Genomic DNA, 19665 nt, shown 5'->3' with positions numbered 1-19665 from the left:
CCAATCTCTGTCCGTGAGGCTGACACATTATCCAGTTTTAAAACTAGGCTTAAGACTTTCCTTTTTGCTGGACCTGGACCTATATCTGGACCTGAACCTATATCTGGACCTGAACCTATATCTGGACCTGAATCTATATCTGGACCTGAACCTATATCTGGACCTGAACCTATACGTGGACGTGAACCTATATCTGGACCTGGACCTATACCTGGACCTATATCTGGACCTGGACCTATACCTGGACCTACCATTCTGTGTTCATCTGTCTCTCCTTCCTGTCCTCTCAACCAGCCGGTCCGAGCAGATGGTCTCTTGTCCTGAGCTGGTTCTGCTGGAGGTTTCTTCCTGTTAAAGAGAGTTTTTCTTCCCACTGTCTCCACTGTGCTTGCTCAGGATGGGAGACTGCAACGAAGCCAAGATTCAACTTGTCTGCTGGATTCCTTAGATAGAGAACTTTACTAACTGTCTTTTGTGTGAATGTTCCTGTAAAATCCTGAGACAACTTTGTTGTGACTTGGTGCTTTATAAATAAACTGAAATGAAATGAATTGAATTTGTACTACATCTTTACTGTAGTTTATTGTTATTGTTTACTGTTATTGTGATCTGTAATTTTATATGTTCTGTCTGGAACACGTCTCTCTTGTAAATGATTCCTTGTGGCTCAATGAGACTAGCCTGTATAAATAAAGGTTGAATGAATGAAAAAGTTGTGCTTGTGCTAACAAAACTATATTTCAGAGTCAAAGCTTTGTCTCAGTTGTGTCACACACTTATTAACAGTTATAACTGTACAAAATAAATGTCCAAAAAATAAACTATTTACATATATTAAGTTTGTTTTAGACCTTTCTTTCACATATATTAAATAATAATCGTCCCCAGATGCACCGCCTTCACTATGTTAGTAAGCGTGTGTGAACTGCAGCAATGAAGACCTGCTTATATTCAGCGAGAGAGGAGGCGGCGGCAAGGGGCTGCATGAAGTTGGCTGCGCAGACAGGCAGAAAAAGAACTACACGGATTTTCAAGTCTTACAGTGAGAGGAGGTAGCGCCACGTGAATAAAACAGAGGCTAATCATATCACTAAAGACACTGTCCTTAGCGGCTAACAGCTGTCTTGTTAGCTGCTAAGGACAGTGTCTTTAGCAGTGATGGGAATAACGGAGTACAAATAAACGGCGTTACAAACGGCGTTATTTTTTTCATTAACGGGTACTCTAAGTCGTTACTATGTCTATCGTTACAACGCCGTTACCGTTACAACCACTAAATGGGGTACGTTATTTTGTCGTAAGCTGTTTGTTTACTTTTTTTCCTTGGTGAGGGTAGGAGGGAGGGGTGAAACAATCATATAAAGGATGATGATGATTGGCTAAGGTAGAGTAACAGGTAAAGAGAGGTAAGCCAATCAGAGGTTTTGTTGTTCAGTTCACTCGCAAACCACACGCTGCAGCTCCAAATCTGAAAAGTTAGCAGAAGTCCTGCAGCAATGGCGAGTCCGGAGGGAAAGCTGGCGTTTTCAAAGTGGAAATACAGACACTACTTTACTCTCCTTGAGGTAAAAGGCAAGAACGTGAGTGTGAAGTGTACATTATGTCCCGGAGCGAAGTGTTTGTCTACGTCCGTCGTAAGCAACTCTAATCTGATGAAGCATCTCACAACTGCACATGGTTCAACAAAACTCGTGGCTAAAAACACTGCTGTTGACAGTACTGATGATGATAGCAGACCAGGTGTGGCTAACGTGAGCTCTGCTAACGAAGAAGAACGCGGAGCTACGCCGTCCAAGCAGTTAAAGGTGGATTTTTTTGCTCCAGCTTCACAGAAACTTGTGACGCAGAATGAACTAAACCGATTGATAGGCAGGTATGTTGTTGAAAACATGCTCCCATTATCAACAGTTGACTCAGACTCATTCAGAACCCTTATTGGCAAAATACCGGGGAGAGCAGGCGTCGGTCCTCCATGCAGAAAGACATTTTCTAAATACATAGATGCTGAGTACGCTAAAATGAATGCCGAGCTGAAGACTGGATTTGAAGAATTAGAATATGTCTCTACTACTGCAGACATTTGGAATGCACATAATAAAAGTTATCTTGGCGTAACTGCCCACTGGATACATCCACAAAGCATGGAACGAAGAAAAGCAGCCCTGGCATGCAGACGATTTAAAGGTCGTCATACACATGACAGTATTGCAACTGAGCTTGACAACATTCACTCATTCTATGGCATAACCCACAAAATAACATCAACTGTCACGGATAATGGCTCTAATTTTGTCAAAGCCTTCAAGAAGTACCAGCCTGTGGAGGATGATGAGTCTGATGATGATGAAGATGAGGTGACATTTGTGAACATTAATGATGTCTTGCAAAACAGTGTTGGTGATGATGATAATGATGATGTAATTACTTTGCCACCACATCAGAGATGTGCATCACACACTTTAAACCTTGTTTCATGTACTGATGTTGACAAGTGGATACTGTCAAGACCAGAAACAAAAGCAATATACAGGAGTGCTACAACCAAATGCACAGCTTTATGGAACAAGGCTAGCCGTTCAACTGTGGCTGCAGAGACTGTTGATGATGTAATCGCAAGGAAGCTGCTAGTCCCTTGCAGTACAAGATGGAACTCGTTTTATGATGCCCTTGCTCGCATCTGTGAGATCCCTATAGTTGCACTGAACACCATCTCTTCCGAGTTTGTTTTGAAAGCCATCACAGAACGGGAGCATCAGTTCCTCAAGGAATACTGTATGGTAATGAAGCCACTAACAGTAGCCTTAGACATACTTCAGGGAGAAGACAACTGTTTCCATGGCACACTCCTACCCACACTGGAGACATTGATGTTGAAGACCCTGGACCTGAAGAGTGGTCTGCAAATCCTCGTTGACCTTCCAGAGGCAATTGTTACAGTAAGAACTAATATATATTTTTAAACACATAATGAAAAGATACAATGTAAAATTAAATATATTTGTAAACTTACAATGTGTAATGCTGTGTGTGTGTGTGTATGGATAGTCAGTATAATATTTACTTTGTATATCATTGCAGGCTATCAAAACAAGATTTGCAGAGGTGCTGGAAAGTGAGAATGCCGTCTTGGCTGCTGTGACTCTGCCCAAGTTTAAACTATGTTGGCTGCGGATGCAGGACAGGAAGGACAAGGCCAAGGCAAGTCTGCTAGCAGAGTGCCGGAAAAGTGCTCAAAATGAAGACCAGCGAACAGGTACTACCATCACACCAGCATGCACTGAGTCAGCCATGGAGGATGAGTTCTTCTCCTTTGAGGATGAGGATGACACCTCTGCTACTGCTGAAAGCCAAGTTGCTGATTATTTCAAATCAGGAGCACAAGGGATGGACAGTCTTAATGGATTTCCACTTGTAAAGAAAATTTCACTCAAATACAATGCAGCCACTCCATCTAGTGCCCCTGTGGAAAGACTGTTTAGCTTAGGGAAGCTTGTCTTCACTCCAAAGAGGAACAGACTTTCTGACCAGAAGTTTGAAAGGCTTCTACTTCTAAGATACAATCACTGGTTTAAGGGGTAAGATGGTCAGCAGATGACTGGGTTGACTGAGTGGATAAATGAATCCATCTATGCATGGATAGTTTAGTAGCTAATGTTGGGTTTGTTCAGGTAATTCAGATTTTCAGTACTGTTTTAAAAGTACTTCGTATTGTTAAAATGGTTATTTTGTTTTTAAAAAAAAACTTGAAGAACCAGTTGTGTGAGGGTTTGATTTTATTTTACACTACAGAGTTAAAACACTTATTTTAACTGTTTACTTTTATTTCTAAGAAAACACTTGAACAGTACAGTGTGTACATAAAGCTAAAAACACAATTGTTATGTTATTTTGTTAAACTGTATTTTTGTAATGAAGAAAAAACTTGAAGTATAGTATGTCAACCAGTCATGTTCTGTTGAGGTGCAGTAAGTATTAAAAGTTTTGTGTTAAGTACTTGTCTTTGCAATTCTACTTTAAATTCGTAGATATATCTCAACTTCAAACAAACAAACAAACAATAGTTACTTTAGTTACTTTCCCTGGTAACTAATTACTTTTATAGGGGAGTAATTCAGTTACTAACTCAGTTACTTTTTGGGAGAAGTAACTAGTAACTATAATTAATTACTTTTTAAAAGTAACATTCCCAACACTGGTCTTTAGTGATATGATTAGCCTCTGTTTTATTCACGTCACCTCTCATAAGGCACAGCACAGGTAAGAGTTTCGTACCGTAGTTTGTCTCAGGGAAGGACGCTTCACAGCCGGAGCTACAGCACAAAGTTTAACACACTCTTCATACTACACTTTATAGAGCTGTTTTAAATGGTGAAAAAGGTTTGTTGTGCTCGAACCTTTCGTCGGGAGTCAGGACTTGTTTTCGGCATCGTCTACAGAAAACATTTTTCTGCTGCACATTTTACAAATTAAACCCGAACCATCTCCAAATAACAGAACTTTTTTTTTCTGCTCACCAGTTCTGCAACTTGCTCTCTCTCCATTCTGTGGCTGCTACGTGCCACTCCACCTGGAGAGAAGCAGGAAGCAGAGAGAGGAGGGGGCTGTGTGGGGAAAGAAAGAAGACAGCCGAGCCAGCGGATTTTCACTATAACTATATAGTTTATATCGAAATAATGTCAATTCATATCGATAATTAAATTATATCAATATTTTAAAAATATCGAGATATCACCCAGCCCTAATTTGAACATTTCTGTTCGGTGACCTGAGATGACATCTGTTGTGACTTGGCGCTATGTAAATAAACTGAAGTGAAATGATAGCGTGTTAAATTTAAATGACTATAGTGGTTTCAAAGATATATTGGTAACTGACGAACAACATAACACCGCACACGCACATTCTTGTAAACGCACTTTTTGGGGCCTTTTCATTTTTCATTCATTCAACCTGTATTTATACAGGTAAATCCCATTGAGCCTCGAGGACTCCTTTACAAGAGAGACCTGATTTAACAAAGAAAGATGACAACAATGGACAACAGCAACAACAATAAACAGTTATAAAAAGTCATACTACGGGGGGGGGGGGGGGAATAAAAAATAGGAGGGCTAAAAGGAAAAGGTAACAAAAAAAAAAAACAGCTAGATTCTAAGACAAATGTAGAAAACTAACAACAGGAACATGTCTGCATTGGTCCCTGCCAGGAGTCCAACAGATTCTTAAAGACACTTAGAGAGGTCAAAGGTCGAGAGCTTCAGATCTTTTTACAAGATTTTCCAGGAAACAGGAGCGGAGTAGGAGAAGGTCCTTTTGCCTAGTTCAGTCCTCATTGAGGGAACACTGCAGGTAATAATGTCCTGAGAGCGCACGCTGTAGCTGCACTCACACAGAGACATGTAGGAGGAGATGTATGAAGGCAGCAGACCAAGAAGTGATTTAAAGATGAAAATGTACCAGTGAGAGAGTCTGCGTGAAGTTAATGATGTCCAGTTAACCAGTGAATACTGGGTGCAGTGGTGGGTACGATAATCACAGCCAGTTATGAACCTTAGTGCACCATGATAGACAGCATCCAACATCTGCAGCATCCAACATCTGCAGCATCCAACATCTGCAGGGTTCTTGTAGGAGCGTTCATGTAAATAATGTCACCGTAATCAATGGAGGAAAGGAAAGTCACAGATACAAGGTGTTTTCTAGCATTCAGAGTTAGACAGGATCTGTTTCTGAAAAAGAAACCCAGTTTAACTTTCAGTTTCTTTATCAAGTTTTCCACATGGAGCTTAAAAGAAAGATGTGAGTCGACCAAGATACCCAAATATTTATAGGAATCAACAAACTCAATGGGGACACCATTTGAGGATAAAATCGGAGGAACAACTGCTGGGACCAACTTACTATTTGAAAAAAGCATCCCTTTGGTTTTGTCGGCATTTAAGACAAGTTTGAGGCGAAACAAATCAGTCTGGATGATGTTAAATGCAGATTTCAAAAGCTGGAAAGCCTTAGCAACAGTTTTAGCTCGACAATAAACAACTGTGTCATCAGCATAGAAATGTATGGATGCATTAGGGATGTTTTTACCTACATTATGTCTGTAGATTGTAAAGAGGGTGGGTCCTAAAACTGAGCCTTGTGGTACACCATTGTTGACTGTTAAATAACTGGAGGAAGTACCATTATGTTGAACACATTGCCTCCAGTCTGAAAGATAGTTAGAGAACCAACCAATGGTGTGTTCTGAGAAACCAGTTTCTGAGAGTTTATGACACAAGATGTTCTGATCCACAGTGTCAAAAGCTTTAGACAGGTCTAAGAAAAGTGCAGCACAATAATCCTTAGCATCCAGTGCTTCAACAACATCATTAAGAACCTTCAGTGAAGCAGTGGTTGTGCTGTGTTGTTTCCTGAAACCAGATTGATGTGGAGGTAAGATGTTAAATGAGTCCAGGTAATTTTTGATTTGAGAGTTTATCAGTTTTTCTAGAACCTTGGCTAAAATGCAGAGTTTAGAGATTGGTCGATAGTTGTTCAGTGAGGTGGGGTCTCCTCCCTTCAGCAAAGGAAGAACAAAGGCTGTTTTCCAAGTGTCTGGGATGGAGTTTTGTCTTATGGAGAGATTGAAGATGTGGGTCACAGGGACTGTGATGATATGAGCAGCCAGCCTTAAGAAATAAGGTGGAAGTTCATCTGGACCTGCAGATTTTTTAGAGTCAAGATCTTTTAACAGTTTATTGACCTCACTGACTGAGAATGGAGAAAAAGAGAAGCTGTGATTAACTGAGGATTGACTTGTAGGAGGGATTTGATTTGTAGAAGTTTGGTTATTAAGTGAAATGGCTGATTTTCCATTAGTGACTGTGTCAAATAAAGAACCAGAAGCAACAAAATGTTTGTTGAGACAGTTCAGGATCTCGTGCTGATTTGACACAGGAACAGAGTTAACGAGAAGTTGTGATGGGAGGTCAGATGATTGGGGGGTGCCTGAGAGAGATTTGATGGTTTTCCAGAATCTGTTAGGGTCATTTAGATTTTTGGAGGTCTGAGATAAGAAGTAGTTGTTTTGCTGCTTTGACAACAGTTGTGCATTTATTCCTCATCTGTCGAAAACTCAACCAATCAGTGTCTGAGTCAGATTTTCTCACTGTGGCCCAAAGATGATCTCTCCTGTGCAGGAGGTCAGCTAGCTCTGGAGTAAACCAGGGGCTGTCTCGTCCCTTTATTCTGAACTGACGAAAAGGAGCATGTTTGTTCAGGAAATAAATGAAACTATTATGAAAATAGTTCCAAGCGGAGTTCATGTCATCAGTTAACAGAATACGATGCCAGTCAAAGTGAGACAGATCCAAGAGGAATGACTGTTCACAAAAATGATTCAGATCCCTTTTTTTAATTAATCTGGGCTTAGAAGGTGGAAGTTTAATATCTCTCAAAGCAGCTGTCACACAGTGATCACTCAAAATATCAGCGAATACACCTGTACCAGGGGATTTGTGAGGCAGTTAGAAATAGGTCTAAGATGGAGGATTTTTCAGGACGGTTTTTGTTTGATCTAGTGGGAGAGTTGATCAGTTGGGTTAGATTGAGAGACAGGCAACATTCCTTGAATTTATCACAGAGTCTATGAGAGTCACAGAATTTATCACATTGACTTCTATTTATTTTCTACAGCCTAACCCTGACCTTTACCCTAAACGTAGTCATTACTAGTACTGGTACATGCCTAACCCTAACCCCGCAACAAGACTTGTCCTTTTGGGGACCTGGCTTTGGTCCCCACAACGTAACCTGAAACAAACACACACACCATAATGGTAGCAGGTGATAAAATCAATGATCTGAATGACTCGCAGTGTTTTGTTTTAAAGGGATTTGAATGAAATAAATAAATTAAATAATAAAAGATAAGTCATAAACTGCATTAACACATTATTCAGAATCTGATCAGGACCAAAATCAACCCTTCTATGAGAGAAACAATGAAATAACTTGTCCAGTGGTACCAACGTTGTTTCTGTACTTCCTGTTACAAATGTTTCCACGTACTGTTTGTGCATCGGCGAAGCTGGCAGCCAGCTTGGGCTGCAGAATCTTTTCCTGGGTGCCCTCCACCAGCTGGTGGCTGCTGTTGCTGCCCCACACGTACACCTCACAGGTTTCAGACACCACAGGTGCCTCCCCGGTCTGAATGCTGTCCGGACTGACGCAGGTACGAGAGTAGTCCGACGCCATGCGACACACCTGAAAGGACACAAGAACACACATGCACAGAGGAAGAACAAGATAGTTATGCACCACATATATTCATAAAGATGAAATGCAGGGAGTAAAGAAGCAGTTTTAACTTCTTACTTCCTCAAACAAACAGAGTGCTGCTTCGTACACAGAGCAGAGGCCGTCAGGAGTTTGAGTGGGCTCTCTCCACTGGCTGCGATCTGCTGACGAGCCCTGAAACAAACACACATGCACATCAACGCTGGCACACACTGAAACAAACATGAAATGACCTGATCCAAAGCAATCCCAGTCCAGAAGCATCTCAGAGGACAGAAGAAGCACTGATGAAACTGTTTCGGCCTTTAGTCCAGGGTTCGGCCTGGACTGGAGGATTTTACGATGGATGGGTGGTCTACCTGGCCATGCGGATCCAGAAGATTTTTTAAATAACGCCCTCGGGTGAGATCTGAAATGCAAACTAACATTTTCCCTTCCAGGATCCACACAACCCATTTTAGCTATTTCTTTATGCGTCTTATGTTGTATTACTGTCCCTGAGAATAAAACATCCTTTCCATGACCATGTACAAGAAAACAAAAACAATAAACAATTAGTGGTTAGTAATTAATTAATTAATTAATCAATCAATTACTTTTGAGTGGCTGTCTCTAAGTCTATCCCACCCTAAATGGAAATTGTAACGGCCACTCTCACTAGTTGCTATACATCGTCCACCAGGCTCCTATGCTCAGATTTTGTCTGAATTAGAAGATTTCTTAACCGACTAACTACTAAATACTGATAAAATCATCAGAATGGGTGATTTCAAAATTCATGTAGATGTTGAAAGTGACAGCTCAAGCAAAGCCTTTAATAATTTAATAGTCAACTGGTTTGACCCAAAACGTTCGAACACACTCATCTTCACACCCTTGACCTGGTTCGGACCTATGGCATCGAGATTAAGTCAAGTCAAGTCTGATTTATTTATAGAGCACATTTAAAACAGAAACTGTTACCAAAGTGCTTAACAAAAATATCACATCATCAAATAAAAAGTAGCTACTGTAGATATATTTACTGCACATGGAATAAAAACATAAAACCAAAAACAATTAGAAACAATGAAATACTAAATCAGATCTGATGACCTTGTGTTAAATAGGAATAATAACAAAAGCATAAACAGAATCAGCATCAATGAAAAACTAGATCTAAATCCGATCACCCTGTGTTAAATGTCAGTGAGTACAGATGTGTCAGTGAGTACAGATGTGTTTTTAGGAGAGATTTAAAAGCAGAGACTGAGGTGGCCTGTTGAATGTTGATGGGCAGATTGTTCCAGAGTTTAGGGCCCACGACTGAGAACGCTCGATCTCCTCTGAACTTCAGCTGGTTTTTGGTACGGCCAAAAGCAGCTGGTCTGATGATCTCAAAGCCCGAGAAGGAGTATAAGGATGAAGAAGGTCGGAGAGGTATGATGGTGCGAGGCCGTTAATGCACTTGAATGTCAGCAGGAGAATTTTAAAATCAACTCTGACACGTACAGGAAGCCAGTGAAGGGAGGACAGAACCGGAGTAATGTGCTCAAACCTGTGAGTTCCTGTTAAAAGCCGAGCTGCAGCATTTTGTACGAGCTGGAGACGTGAAAGTGAAGCCTGACTAACCCCAACATAAAGTGAGTTACAGTAGTCCAGCCGGGAAGTAATAAATGCATGGACTAGTTTTTCAAGGTCGGATCTGGACAGAACGGACTTAAGCTTTGCTATCTGCCTTAGCTGAAAGAAGCTTTTTTGTAGAACAGAATTGATCTGTTTATTAAACTTAAAGTCCGAGTCTAACCCTACCTTAGCTAGCTACCTGCTAGATTAATAACTTAGTAATATTTCCTGAAAGTCCTGTTGTGTCTGACCATTTTTTAATTACATGTGAGTTTACGATGGAAGTAAAAAGAGAAATTATTAATCATCAGAACATGGAAATGCTTTGACATTAGTTTTTAATTCAATATTTAAAAAGCTATTCTAAACATGTTGGAAGATGTCAGAGATTTTACATTAATAGATAAAGTTAAACATTTTAATGTTACAGCACTGACAGCAGCAGCAGTGTAGAGTTTAGCTACCTGTTAGCTGCTAGCTAGCTTACTTTACAATCAGAGGCTGTTTCCTTACACAGTTACAGAATGGTAAATTGATAATGATGGATAACGTTACCACAGCTAACTAACACATAAATACTGTTTTTATTAGCCTTACCTTGCGCTATATCTTGTAATTTAATCTCTATAAATAAAGGCTGAATGAATGAAACTCCGTGAAATTTACAGACAGGTCTCCCGAGGGAGAATAGACCCGGAAGTACTGATGCACATCGAGTTAGAACGTCAGTTGTCTGACGTCATGTGAAAAGGGTCTATCGAATTGAATAAACTCCACAAATCAAACAAACTCAATTCATTTCTTTTAATGGAGACATTTTATGCCAGATTTGTTTTTGTTTGGGGACTTCCAAAATAAACTCATTTTCCACCAAAATTAGGATACTTTTGTTCCACTGCTAAAATATCCATCCATCTATCATCTTTTATCCGCTTCTTCCTTTTCGGGTCGCAGGGGTCACTGGTGCCCATGTCCAGCTATCACTGCGAGAGGCGGGGGACACCCTGGACAGGTCGCAAGTCCATCACAGGGACACATCATGTTGTGTATGTAAAAAGTATTCATGTAGTTTTTAAGAAAAAAATACTAATGTTTGTTGCCCGTAAGTACTTTCAATGTGACAATCTTGACCTGCATGTCAAAAGTTTGGACACCACTGACAGACATGGTTAAATAAACTGTCTTAGTAAACATGAGCCGGTTTAAGATTTGGACCGTGTGATAACCTTCAGCAAAAATACCAGTTTCGTGATTTTCTTTAAAAAAATGCTGTCTGTTATCTTGTTTTCAGGCATTAAACCAGAAGAACAGTACAGTGGAAACATTTGGTGGTTCTGACACAGAAACTTTGGTACATTTTGAAACTCTTCATTTTAGGTACAAATAAATCCTGAGCTGTTTTAGACGTTTACTTCTACTCAAAAAATGAAAAGCTTTATCAGGCATTAACAAAACTAACTTGTTCATCTTCTGCTCACATGATTACTTACCAAAGAGCGCCTCATCTGCATGAGGATGTTTATGAAACAGTCGTAGCTGATGAGCCCCTCATGGCCCTGCAGTGCCTGGTTCTGCTCCATGGTACTGACCACAGCAGATGCAGCCAGAGCCATCTCAATCCACTCCAACAAATAGCGTAGGGAGCCTCGCTGTGACGCCAGCCCCAACAGCAGCTCTGAGGCCAGTCGGCGGCCTAAAATGTCCGCCCCAGAATTCGGCATGGTGATTCCTTTCAGGAAGGTTGTGACCTGAGCCAGGCAGTCCAGGCCCATGGCAGGGATCTTACTCTCGTTAGCCAGAGAGAGGGGAGGCAGGGAGCTCACCACATCAATAGCTGTGTGGATGACATCATTACATAAGTTTATGTTGCCTCCAAAACTTCCACCGGGCCCAGGTGGAGGGGGCAACATCCAGCTCTGGCGCAGCAGAGCAAACAAAAGACTGAGGCCAGTGCGGACACCCATTTCAATGAGGGCATCAGTGCTGGAGCGCGGGCGCTCGCTAACAGAGTGTAAATCGGCCGAGCTCGAGTTATTCTCCGGAGAGTGCTGCTGCTGCTTGACCTTGCCCTTGTCGTGGTACTTGTTGGAAAGAGCGTAGAAGATGCGTTGGAGCACCAGCACACGTTTCCCCAGGGCGCCAGCAAAGGGGGAATCTGAGCAGACCATCTTGGCCAAGGCCAGCTGGCTGCTGAGCAGAGCATCTAAGTAGTGCTCCTGTTCATCGCTGGAGAGAGACTCACGTTCAAAGTCAGGAAGCTGGGGGCCCTTCAGACACAGCACCTGCTGGGGGAGCAGTACCACCTCTTTGTTGGCCAACAGCTTGGAGTAGAGAACTGAAACGCCATCCCGTGTGGCGATGGACTCGCTGTCCTCCGTGATCCACGAGCTGTTCAGGTGCTCCAGCCATTTGAGTTTCACTGGGGGGATCATTAAAGCCATGGCACCTCACTCTGGATCCATTAGTCCTGAAACCAGAAGAAAACTCATCGTTTGTTAAAGTTCTGTACTCGTGTAACAAAAAAGATAATTGAGCTGTAAAAGGTCCATTACACGTCATAAAATATCTCAGATTTCCTGAAGTCTGACCTTTCTGCTGGCTCAGCACATTACAATCATGTTAGGCAAATTAAACATTTGTTTTGTTGAGTTTTAATGAAAAGTGTATTCATAAGCATATTTTAAATTGTGGTTTTCTGCAAACATTTACAGAAAACCATTGAAACTGTCACGTTTTACTGAAATCAAATGTCATGGTCCTGTTACTTGATGACTCCGTTTGTTTAAAACAAAAATGTCACACCAGCAGGAAAGACAATAAACTGAACCAGTAAAAACTTCTACAAGTTGCATTTATAGATGTACCATCTTTGTGTCCAATGCAAACACATCTCTTTAACAATTTTTCATGGACTTCAAATAGATTTATAGATCAGATTCACTGTTAAACATACAGAATAACTTTGTGAACAATATTTTCTAATATGTGTCATTTACAAATGAAAGCTAATAACACAAATATCAAATCACATGTCCCGTTTTGGTCCTGTTGAGCTCTCTGAATTGTCAAAAGTAATATCAGTGTTTCCCCTACCATTATACAAGCGTGGTGCTCCGCCCCGTTAACAGAACCAAGCGTGCCAAACTACTGAACTGCCAACCCCCCGGGTCAGTACTGGCATAATGCTATTTAGATGCGTGCAGTACTAGCTAGTAGGAATGTGCGATAAGGCAAAAAATTCATATCACGATATGTATTGTGAAGGATGGCGATAATGATATATATCGCAATATGTTTTTGGTATAAAACTTGCTAAAAAAAGCATAGAGTGTCCTTTTGCCATCATATATTTTGAATTAAGAAAATTCCACTACTAGGTCCAGAGAGTTCTATTTTGTATAGGCTTCGCCCATTAAGACTGTCGCTAGTGGGTTTTATCCCGTCACGCAAAGCGTAGCACTGAAAACTTTAGTCCACGCCCACCTGTTGTGTGGGCCTCACCAGGTCCGTATAAATTACGTTGAGAGCGGGTAATCGGCTCCAATTTTTCTTTAGCAAGCAACCAGCACTGATTTTCACAAGAACGCGATGTCCGGCACAAACACCATCTGCTTGTGCCCGTCCTGCAAGACCGGCTACATGCTGAGCTTCGACCGGCACGACACCTGTGAAGGATGCCTGGGTCCCCGCCACGCCGACCTCGCCTCCTCCTGCCGTCTCTGTGACCTCCTCCCTCCTGAGGAGAGGCAGAGGCGAGCAGCCCTTGTTTAAGGCTAATGTCGAGGAGTGCCGCTCCGTGGCGGGGGACTGTTCGCTGGACGACGCCATCGCCTTTTTTGACGCCAAGTCTCGGAATGAATCGGATAGTTCCTCCAGGACAGGCGATGTCAGCAGCAGCCTCGCTGCTCATTCCCTCCCAGAGAGCGTAGTGTTGGAACGGGGGGGGGGGGGGGGTGGATGCTCACACCCCCGGGTCTTTCCGCATCAGTGACCACACCGCTCCCAGCCGTCGGTGCCCTCCTCGCGGAGCTGCCCGGCATAATCCAGGAGGCGACTGTCATGAAGGCACTTTCCGTCCCTCTCCTCCCCCCGCCCAGATCTGATGATCTAGTGGGAAGATTTGGCTCGACCCTGGCTTGCCCTGACCCCATCTGGCCTCGTTTACCAGCAGTGATGTCCTACTGGAACGAGGCTGCGGCTGGACCTGATAAACAGAGACCACCTGTCTCCACCTTCGCTCCCATCACCAGAGTGGAGGGGTTTACTGAGCGAAATTTTCTCTCGGTATCCCCCTCCCACCCGGAGCCAAGCCTGGCGGAAGCACTCGGGGCAAAAGTGTCCAGGTTGGACCAGCATCCTGTCCCTCCAGGGAGGCACGACCAGACGATGACGTCGCTCTCCAACCGAGCCCACCAGTGTGCGTTCCGGGCAGCCGCAGCGAACAACAATGTTGCTCTGCTGGCCTACAGCATCTCCAAAAGGTCTCCTCAGACCTGCCTGAGGAGACAAAGAGCTCGCTCTGCAAAACCCAGAAGAAAACCTCACTTTCAGCCCTGTTCAGAACCTCAAGTTCTGCTTCTTCTGACTGCAGCGGGGACAAACGCATTTCCCCACGCCAGCTGCAACCTCCACCCAAACAACGTTGCATTTCTGAAGGCGTACATGCCTCTCCTCAGTGCACGTTAGCTCACATCAACTCTAATGTGAGCCCGCAGACTGAGCGCGGCACAGAGGTGCTCTCAGGGCCCTGTCTGGGGGGCCTCCCCATGGGTCGCTCGGCGTACGTCTCTGCAGCACATGACGGCGGTGGGGCCCTGACTTGGCTGACGTCCATAAAAGACATGACACAATACAAAAACGCGTGCCCGCTCCCAGAGTGTTACGCAGAGTGGCAGCAAGTGTGTTCCCTGGACAGATGGATGAGCCGTCTTATCAGCAGAGGTTACACGCTGCAGTTTGCAGCTCGACCCCCACCGTTCAGAGGAATTATAGAGACAGTTCTGTCATCTCCAGAACAGATCTCGTCCCTCCACGCAGAAGTTCAGGAATTACTGATAAAATGTAATTTCCAGGGTTCCCAACTGAGAGGAAAAGACAGGGTTTTACTCACGTTACTTTCTGGTTCCGAAAAGGACCAGAGGAATGAGACTCATTTTGGACTTATCCGTATTCAACAAGTCAATCATGGAGAGACAGTTTCATATGCTGGCAAACAGACAGCTGTTGGACAGCATTCACCAAAACAACTGGTTTACCTCCATCGATCTCAAAGACGCCTATTTTCACATTCTAATCATTCCAAAACACATAAAGTTCCTGAGCTTCTCCTTCCAAGGGACCCAGTACCAATACAACAGGCTCCCATTCGGTTATTCCCTCGCACCACGCACATTTTCAAAATGCGTGGAGACGGCTCTGCAGCCGCTACACAGAGCAGGGATGAGAATTCTGTTATACTTGGACGAACAGTTGCTGCTGACCCGATAAAGGCAGGAAGCAGCGGCGCAAACCAAAACACTGGCGTCACACCTGTTAAACTTGGGTTTCGCCATAAACTGGGAGAAGAGTTTAGTTCTCCCGGCCCAGATGATCGTTTATCTGGGAGTGGAGTTAAACTCAGTCACTATGAGGACCCGTTTATCACAGACGAGAGCCGAAGCTCTAAAAGACCAGCTCTGCTGCGTAAAACCCGGCAGAGTAGTGACAGCTGTTCCCATCATTAAACTGTTAAGAACGATGTTGTTAGCTCACGCTTTGTTTCCGCTAGGCTTACTCCACATGAGACGCCTTCAGAGATGGTTCGCTCGCCTGCGCATAGATCAGGTACGGCAGAAGAGGCGGATGATTTCTGTGCCCCCCTTCGTGGGAACCGACCTTAAGTACTGGAGAAATCCTCTCACTCTGTCAGAGGGAGTTCCTATCAGCAGACCTACGTCACACGTCTCAGTTTTCATAGACACGTCCCTGTCAGGCTGGAGAGAAACGTGCCTGTCTCAGGCGGTGGGGGCGCTGTGGCCACCTCACACATCAGCTCATATAAATGCTTTGGAATGTCTCACGGTTTTGAATGTGATTCAACATTTTGCTCCCTTGCTGCAGAATCAACATGTTCTGATCCACACAGACAACAAGGTGACTGCAGCTTACATAAACCGGCAGGGGGGCGTGCGCTCAGCCCAAATCTTATGCATTGCGAGGCAGCTGCTGTGTTGGGCACACAAAAACCTGCTCTCCATCAGAGCAGTGTACATCCCCGGCATCCTGAACAGAGGAGCGGACATAATGTCCAGGGGTGGTCTGCGCAACGGGGACAGGAGCCTCCATCCCGAGCTGAATTCTCGGATTTGGGAGAAATTTGGCCGAGCAGCAGTGGATCCGTTTGCCACACGGGAGAACGCCCAGTGTCAACTATGGTTCTCCCTGAGCCCATGGGACGACCCACCGTTAGGAGTGGACGCTTTTGCCCACAGCCCGTGGCCCAAAATGCTCCTTTACGCATTTCCTCCAGTCCCTCTAATATCATGGTTTCTGAACCGAGTTCGGGAGAAAGAACTGTCAGCCTTTCTGGTAGCCCCACGAGCGCGTGAGCACCCCGTGGTTCCCAATCCTGCGACGTCTGTTATCGGGTCGACCGTGGAAACTGCCGTGGAGGGAGGATGCTCTCCTCCAGGAAGGAGGAGCTATCAGGAGTCACACAGAAATAGGCCAGCACCTTTGGGTCTGGCCGCTGAGCGGATCCGCTTAGAGAAGATGGGCTTCTCCCAGGAAGTGGTTCGCACAATTCAGGACTCAGGTGCTGCTTCCATCACAGCGCTGTACACATCAAAGTGGACAACCTTTCAGCGCTGGTGTACAGAGAAAGGTGTAGAGGCCATCTCATGTCCACTAGGTGACGAGCTGTCCTTTCTGCAGCAGCTGATGGACAGAAATCTAGCGTTCAGCACAATTAAAACGTATACTGCAGCCATTTCTTCCTGTCACAAGAGCTTCAGTGACAGAACAGTCTTTAATCATCCGCTAATTAAACGTTTTCTGAAAGGTGTACGGAGGCACAGACCGGTGTCACGCCCACTAGCTCCACAGTGGGACTTAACGATGGTTCTGCGAGCCTTGATCAAAGCTCATTTTGAGCCCTTGGAACAGGTTTCAATTAAATTCCCGTCACTCAAAACAGCCTTGTTGTTGGCTTTGACATCTGCAAAGAGAGTGAGTGATTTATCTGCGCTCTCTGCTGCCCCGTCGTGCCTCAGAGTTCAAGCTGATGGCAACTCAGCTGATCTGAGACCTAACCCAGCTTTTATGCCTAAAAACATCACAAGTTCATTTAAATCGAGAACGATAACGTTAGAGGGGTTTTTCCCTCCCCCTCACAAATAAGAAGAAGAAGCATCTTTTCATCTCCTCTGCCCTGTGCGTGCACTGGCATGTTACATAACACGCACGGCCACACTGGCCAGACTCAACGTCTGTTTGTACATTATAGAGACGTCTCTGCAGGTCGCCTGTTATCCACCCGTCTGTCACACTGGCTGTGTGAGGCCATTTCTGAAGCTTACAGAGGATCAGGTTTAGAGCCTCCTGAGAACCTCAGGCCGCAATCGACCAGAGGAATTGCATCTTCGACAGCTTTGCATAATGGTATGACAGTGCAGGATATTTCCACGGCGGCTAAATGGTCATCGTCTTGCTCATTTATCTGCTTTTATTTGCGTGATGTTTCTGGTTCCATGGCACATTCTGTCCTTAGCGCCATAACAGAATAAATCTTAATGTTTTCATGGAATTTCTGTTTAAACTCAAATCTGACTGCATGCAATTACAGTGTGAGATATTTATTATCAGTCACAAGTTCTGTGACTGCTGTTTTTGTTCTATTGTTACCAATCAGTTCATGACTACTGTTACCAATCAGTTCATTTGATTACTAATCAGTTCATTATAATTAATCCACTCATATTGAAGAGCTGTTGATCTGCTCTATTCACTGCTACACGGTTACAATCGTAACCTCCTGCTCTTTTCCATTCTCGGCAGCAGGACTGCTTTCAGCCTTCCTCCTTTTTTTCCCACTGCCGGAAACCCTTTTCTCTCCAGGGCGCTCTTGTGCATGGAATGCATCATTACGCAGTGCATAATTACCCACATAGAAGGCTGAGTGATGAAATGTTTTTTGGTGCAAGCAGGTGCTTCATATTGTGTCTGAACGGACCCAGTGAGGCATAGACTACATCCTGCTTCGCCTTTAACCCAGTAGCGACAGTCTTATAAAGGGCGAAGCCTATACAAAATAGAACGTTGGTTATGTACTGTAACCCTAGATTCTATGAGTATAGGCGTAGCCCTTTAAGCGCTGGGCCTCACTGGCTCCTAAATGGCTGAAAAAAAAGCTATATGGGAGCCGATTACACGCTCTCAACGTAATTTATACGGACCGGGTGAGGCTCACACAACAGGTGGGCATGGACTAAAGTTTTCAGTGCTACGCTTCGCGTGACGGGATAAAACCCACTAGCGACAGTCTTAAAAGGGCTACGCGTATACTCATAGAATCTGGGGTTACAATAGGTAACCAATGTTTTAAATAATAAACAAATCAAGTATTAGGCTTCTTTCTTGTAGTGCAAAACAGTGCAAAAGATATCAAATGTAGTTTTAGCCTTATGTTTTAAACTAAAGAATATGTTGTTAACTGTTAACAGTTTCCAGTCTTACTTAAGAGATGAACAGCAGCAGAGCAGCAACTGAAACACTTCACCCTCCAACCCTCTAGTGGGCATCTCCTTCTGCTTTAAGGAGAGCTGACACAAAATGGCAACCAGTTTCCTCTGTGGCTTTGACCAGAGGATCTTGCAGTAAAATCACACAACACAGCGTTCTGTTCACAGATCAGAGAGCAGGTTTCTCTAAAGCTGACCAACGCTTACTTTAACGTTCAATGGAAGAAAAAAAAACTTTCGACGGAACACAGTGTTTTGCGCATGAGTCAGAATATGGCAACTCTATGGCAAGCCGGCTGTAGTTAGCTTGTAGCTTCGCTACTTAGCTCTCGAAGAAAAGACTAACGCCACTTGCGCACAGTTTTAAACTAAAAAAAGTAACGATTAAATCTGACAACTCTGATTTTCGGTGAAGATTCTCAGTCATCCAGGACATGATGAATTCAAAAAGCGTTCAATACAAAAACAACTGGACTTTATTTGTAACAGAAGACGTTTCGTATGGAAGCCATTATGTCTCATAAAACAAATTAAAATGGATTAATAGAATTGCTTTTTCATTTCAAAGTCAAGCTGCATTTTTTGACTCATAAATAAAAATTAAAATAAATAATTTTCATTTTCAAGACTGCTCATTGTGTAACACAACTGCTTTGTCGTTTTCATGCCCCACCCCTGCAAAAAGTGTTCCAAAAATGAATCTGAATTGGCAATTCCAAGCGGAGCAGGAGAGTGACGTCATTGCTGCCTCACACCGCCCAGTCTAATGCATCTTTTACGTTCGGGGGTGATGATTAGGCAAGACACACATTTACAACCTTCCTCACGCAAAAAATTTTTGGATTATGCCATAAAATACAACGTAAATCCACCCAAAACACCATTTTTTTACGGCTGCCTTCTAAACGCAGAAATTCACGCCGTTTATTTTGTGCGTTGAACGCAGCTTTATACACGTGACCTTTATAAAACGCTGTAATTTATGCTGTAAAAGATGCGTTTTCTTGAATATTGCAAGGCCCTCGACAAAATCACTCTATTAACGTTTTATTACGCTCTTATAACA

General features: G+C 43.5%; 1 protein-coding gene across 1 annotated transcript in view; it reads right to left on the bottom strand.

Annotated features, from left to right (window-relative positions):
• The window catches only part of LOC119427515 (probable E3 ubiquitin-protein ligase HERC1), a gene marked incomplete at its 5' end in the record, with an annotated part of 106360 nt that extends 94010 nt beyond the window's left edge, over positions 1 to 12350 (bottom strand). Inside the window, 3 exon segments of the mRNA XM_037695147.1 lie at positions 8050 to 8244; positions 8356 to 8451; positions 11373 to 12350. Of these exon segments, the coding sequence (XP_037551075.1) occupies positions 8050 to 8244; positions 8356 to 8451; positions 11373 to 12323 (1242 nt within the window).
• Between the last annotated feature and the right edge of the window lie 7315 nt (positions 12351 to 19665).

This window comes from Nematolebias whitei, chromosome 2 (genome assembly GCF_014905685.2).
Source record: "Nematolebias whitei isolate Nwh7 chromosome 2, NemWhi1, whole genome shotgun sequence".
Lineage (NCBI taxonomy): Eukaryota > Metazoa > Chordata > Actinopteri > Cyprinodontiformes > Rivulidae > Nematolebias > Nematolebias whitei.
The sequence above is the reverse complement of the archived record's forward strand: the minus strand, read 5'-3'. Positions and strand labels throughout refer to the sequence as shown.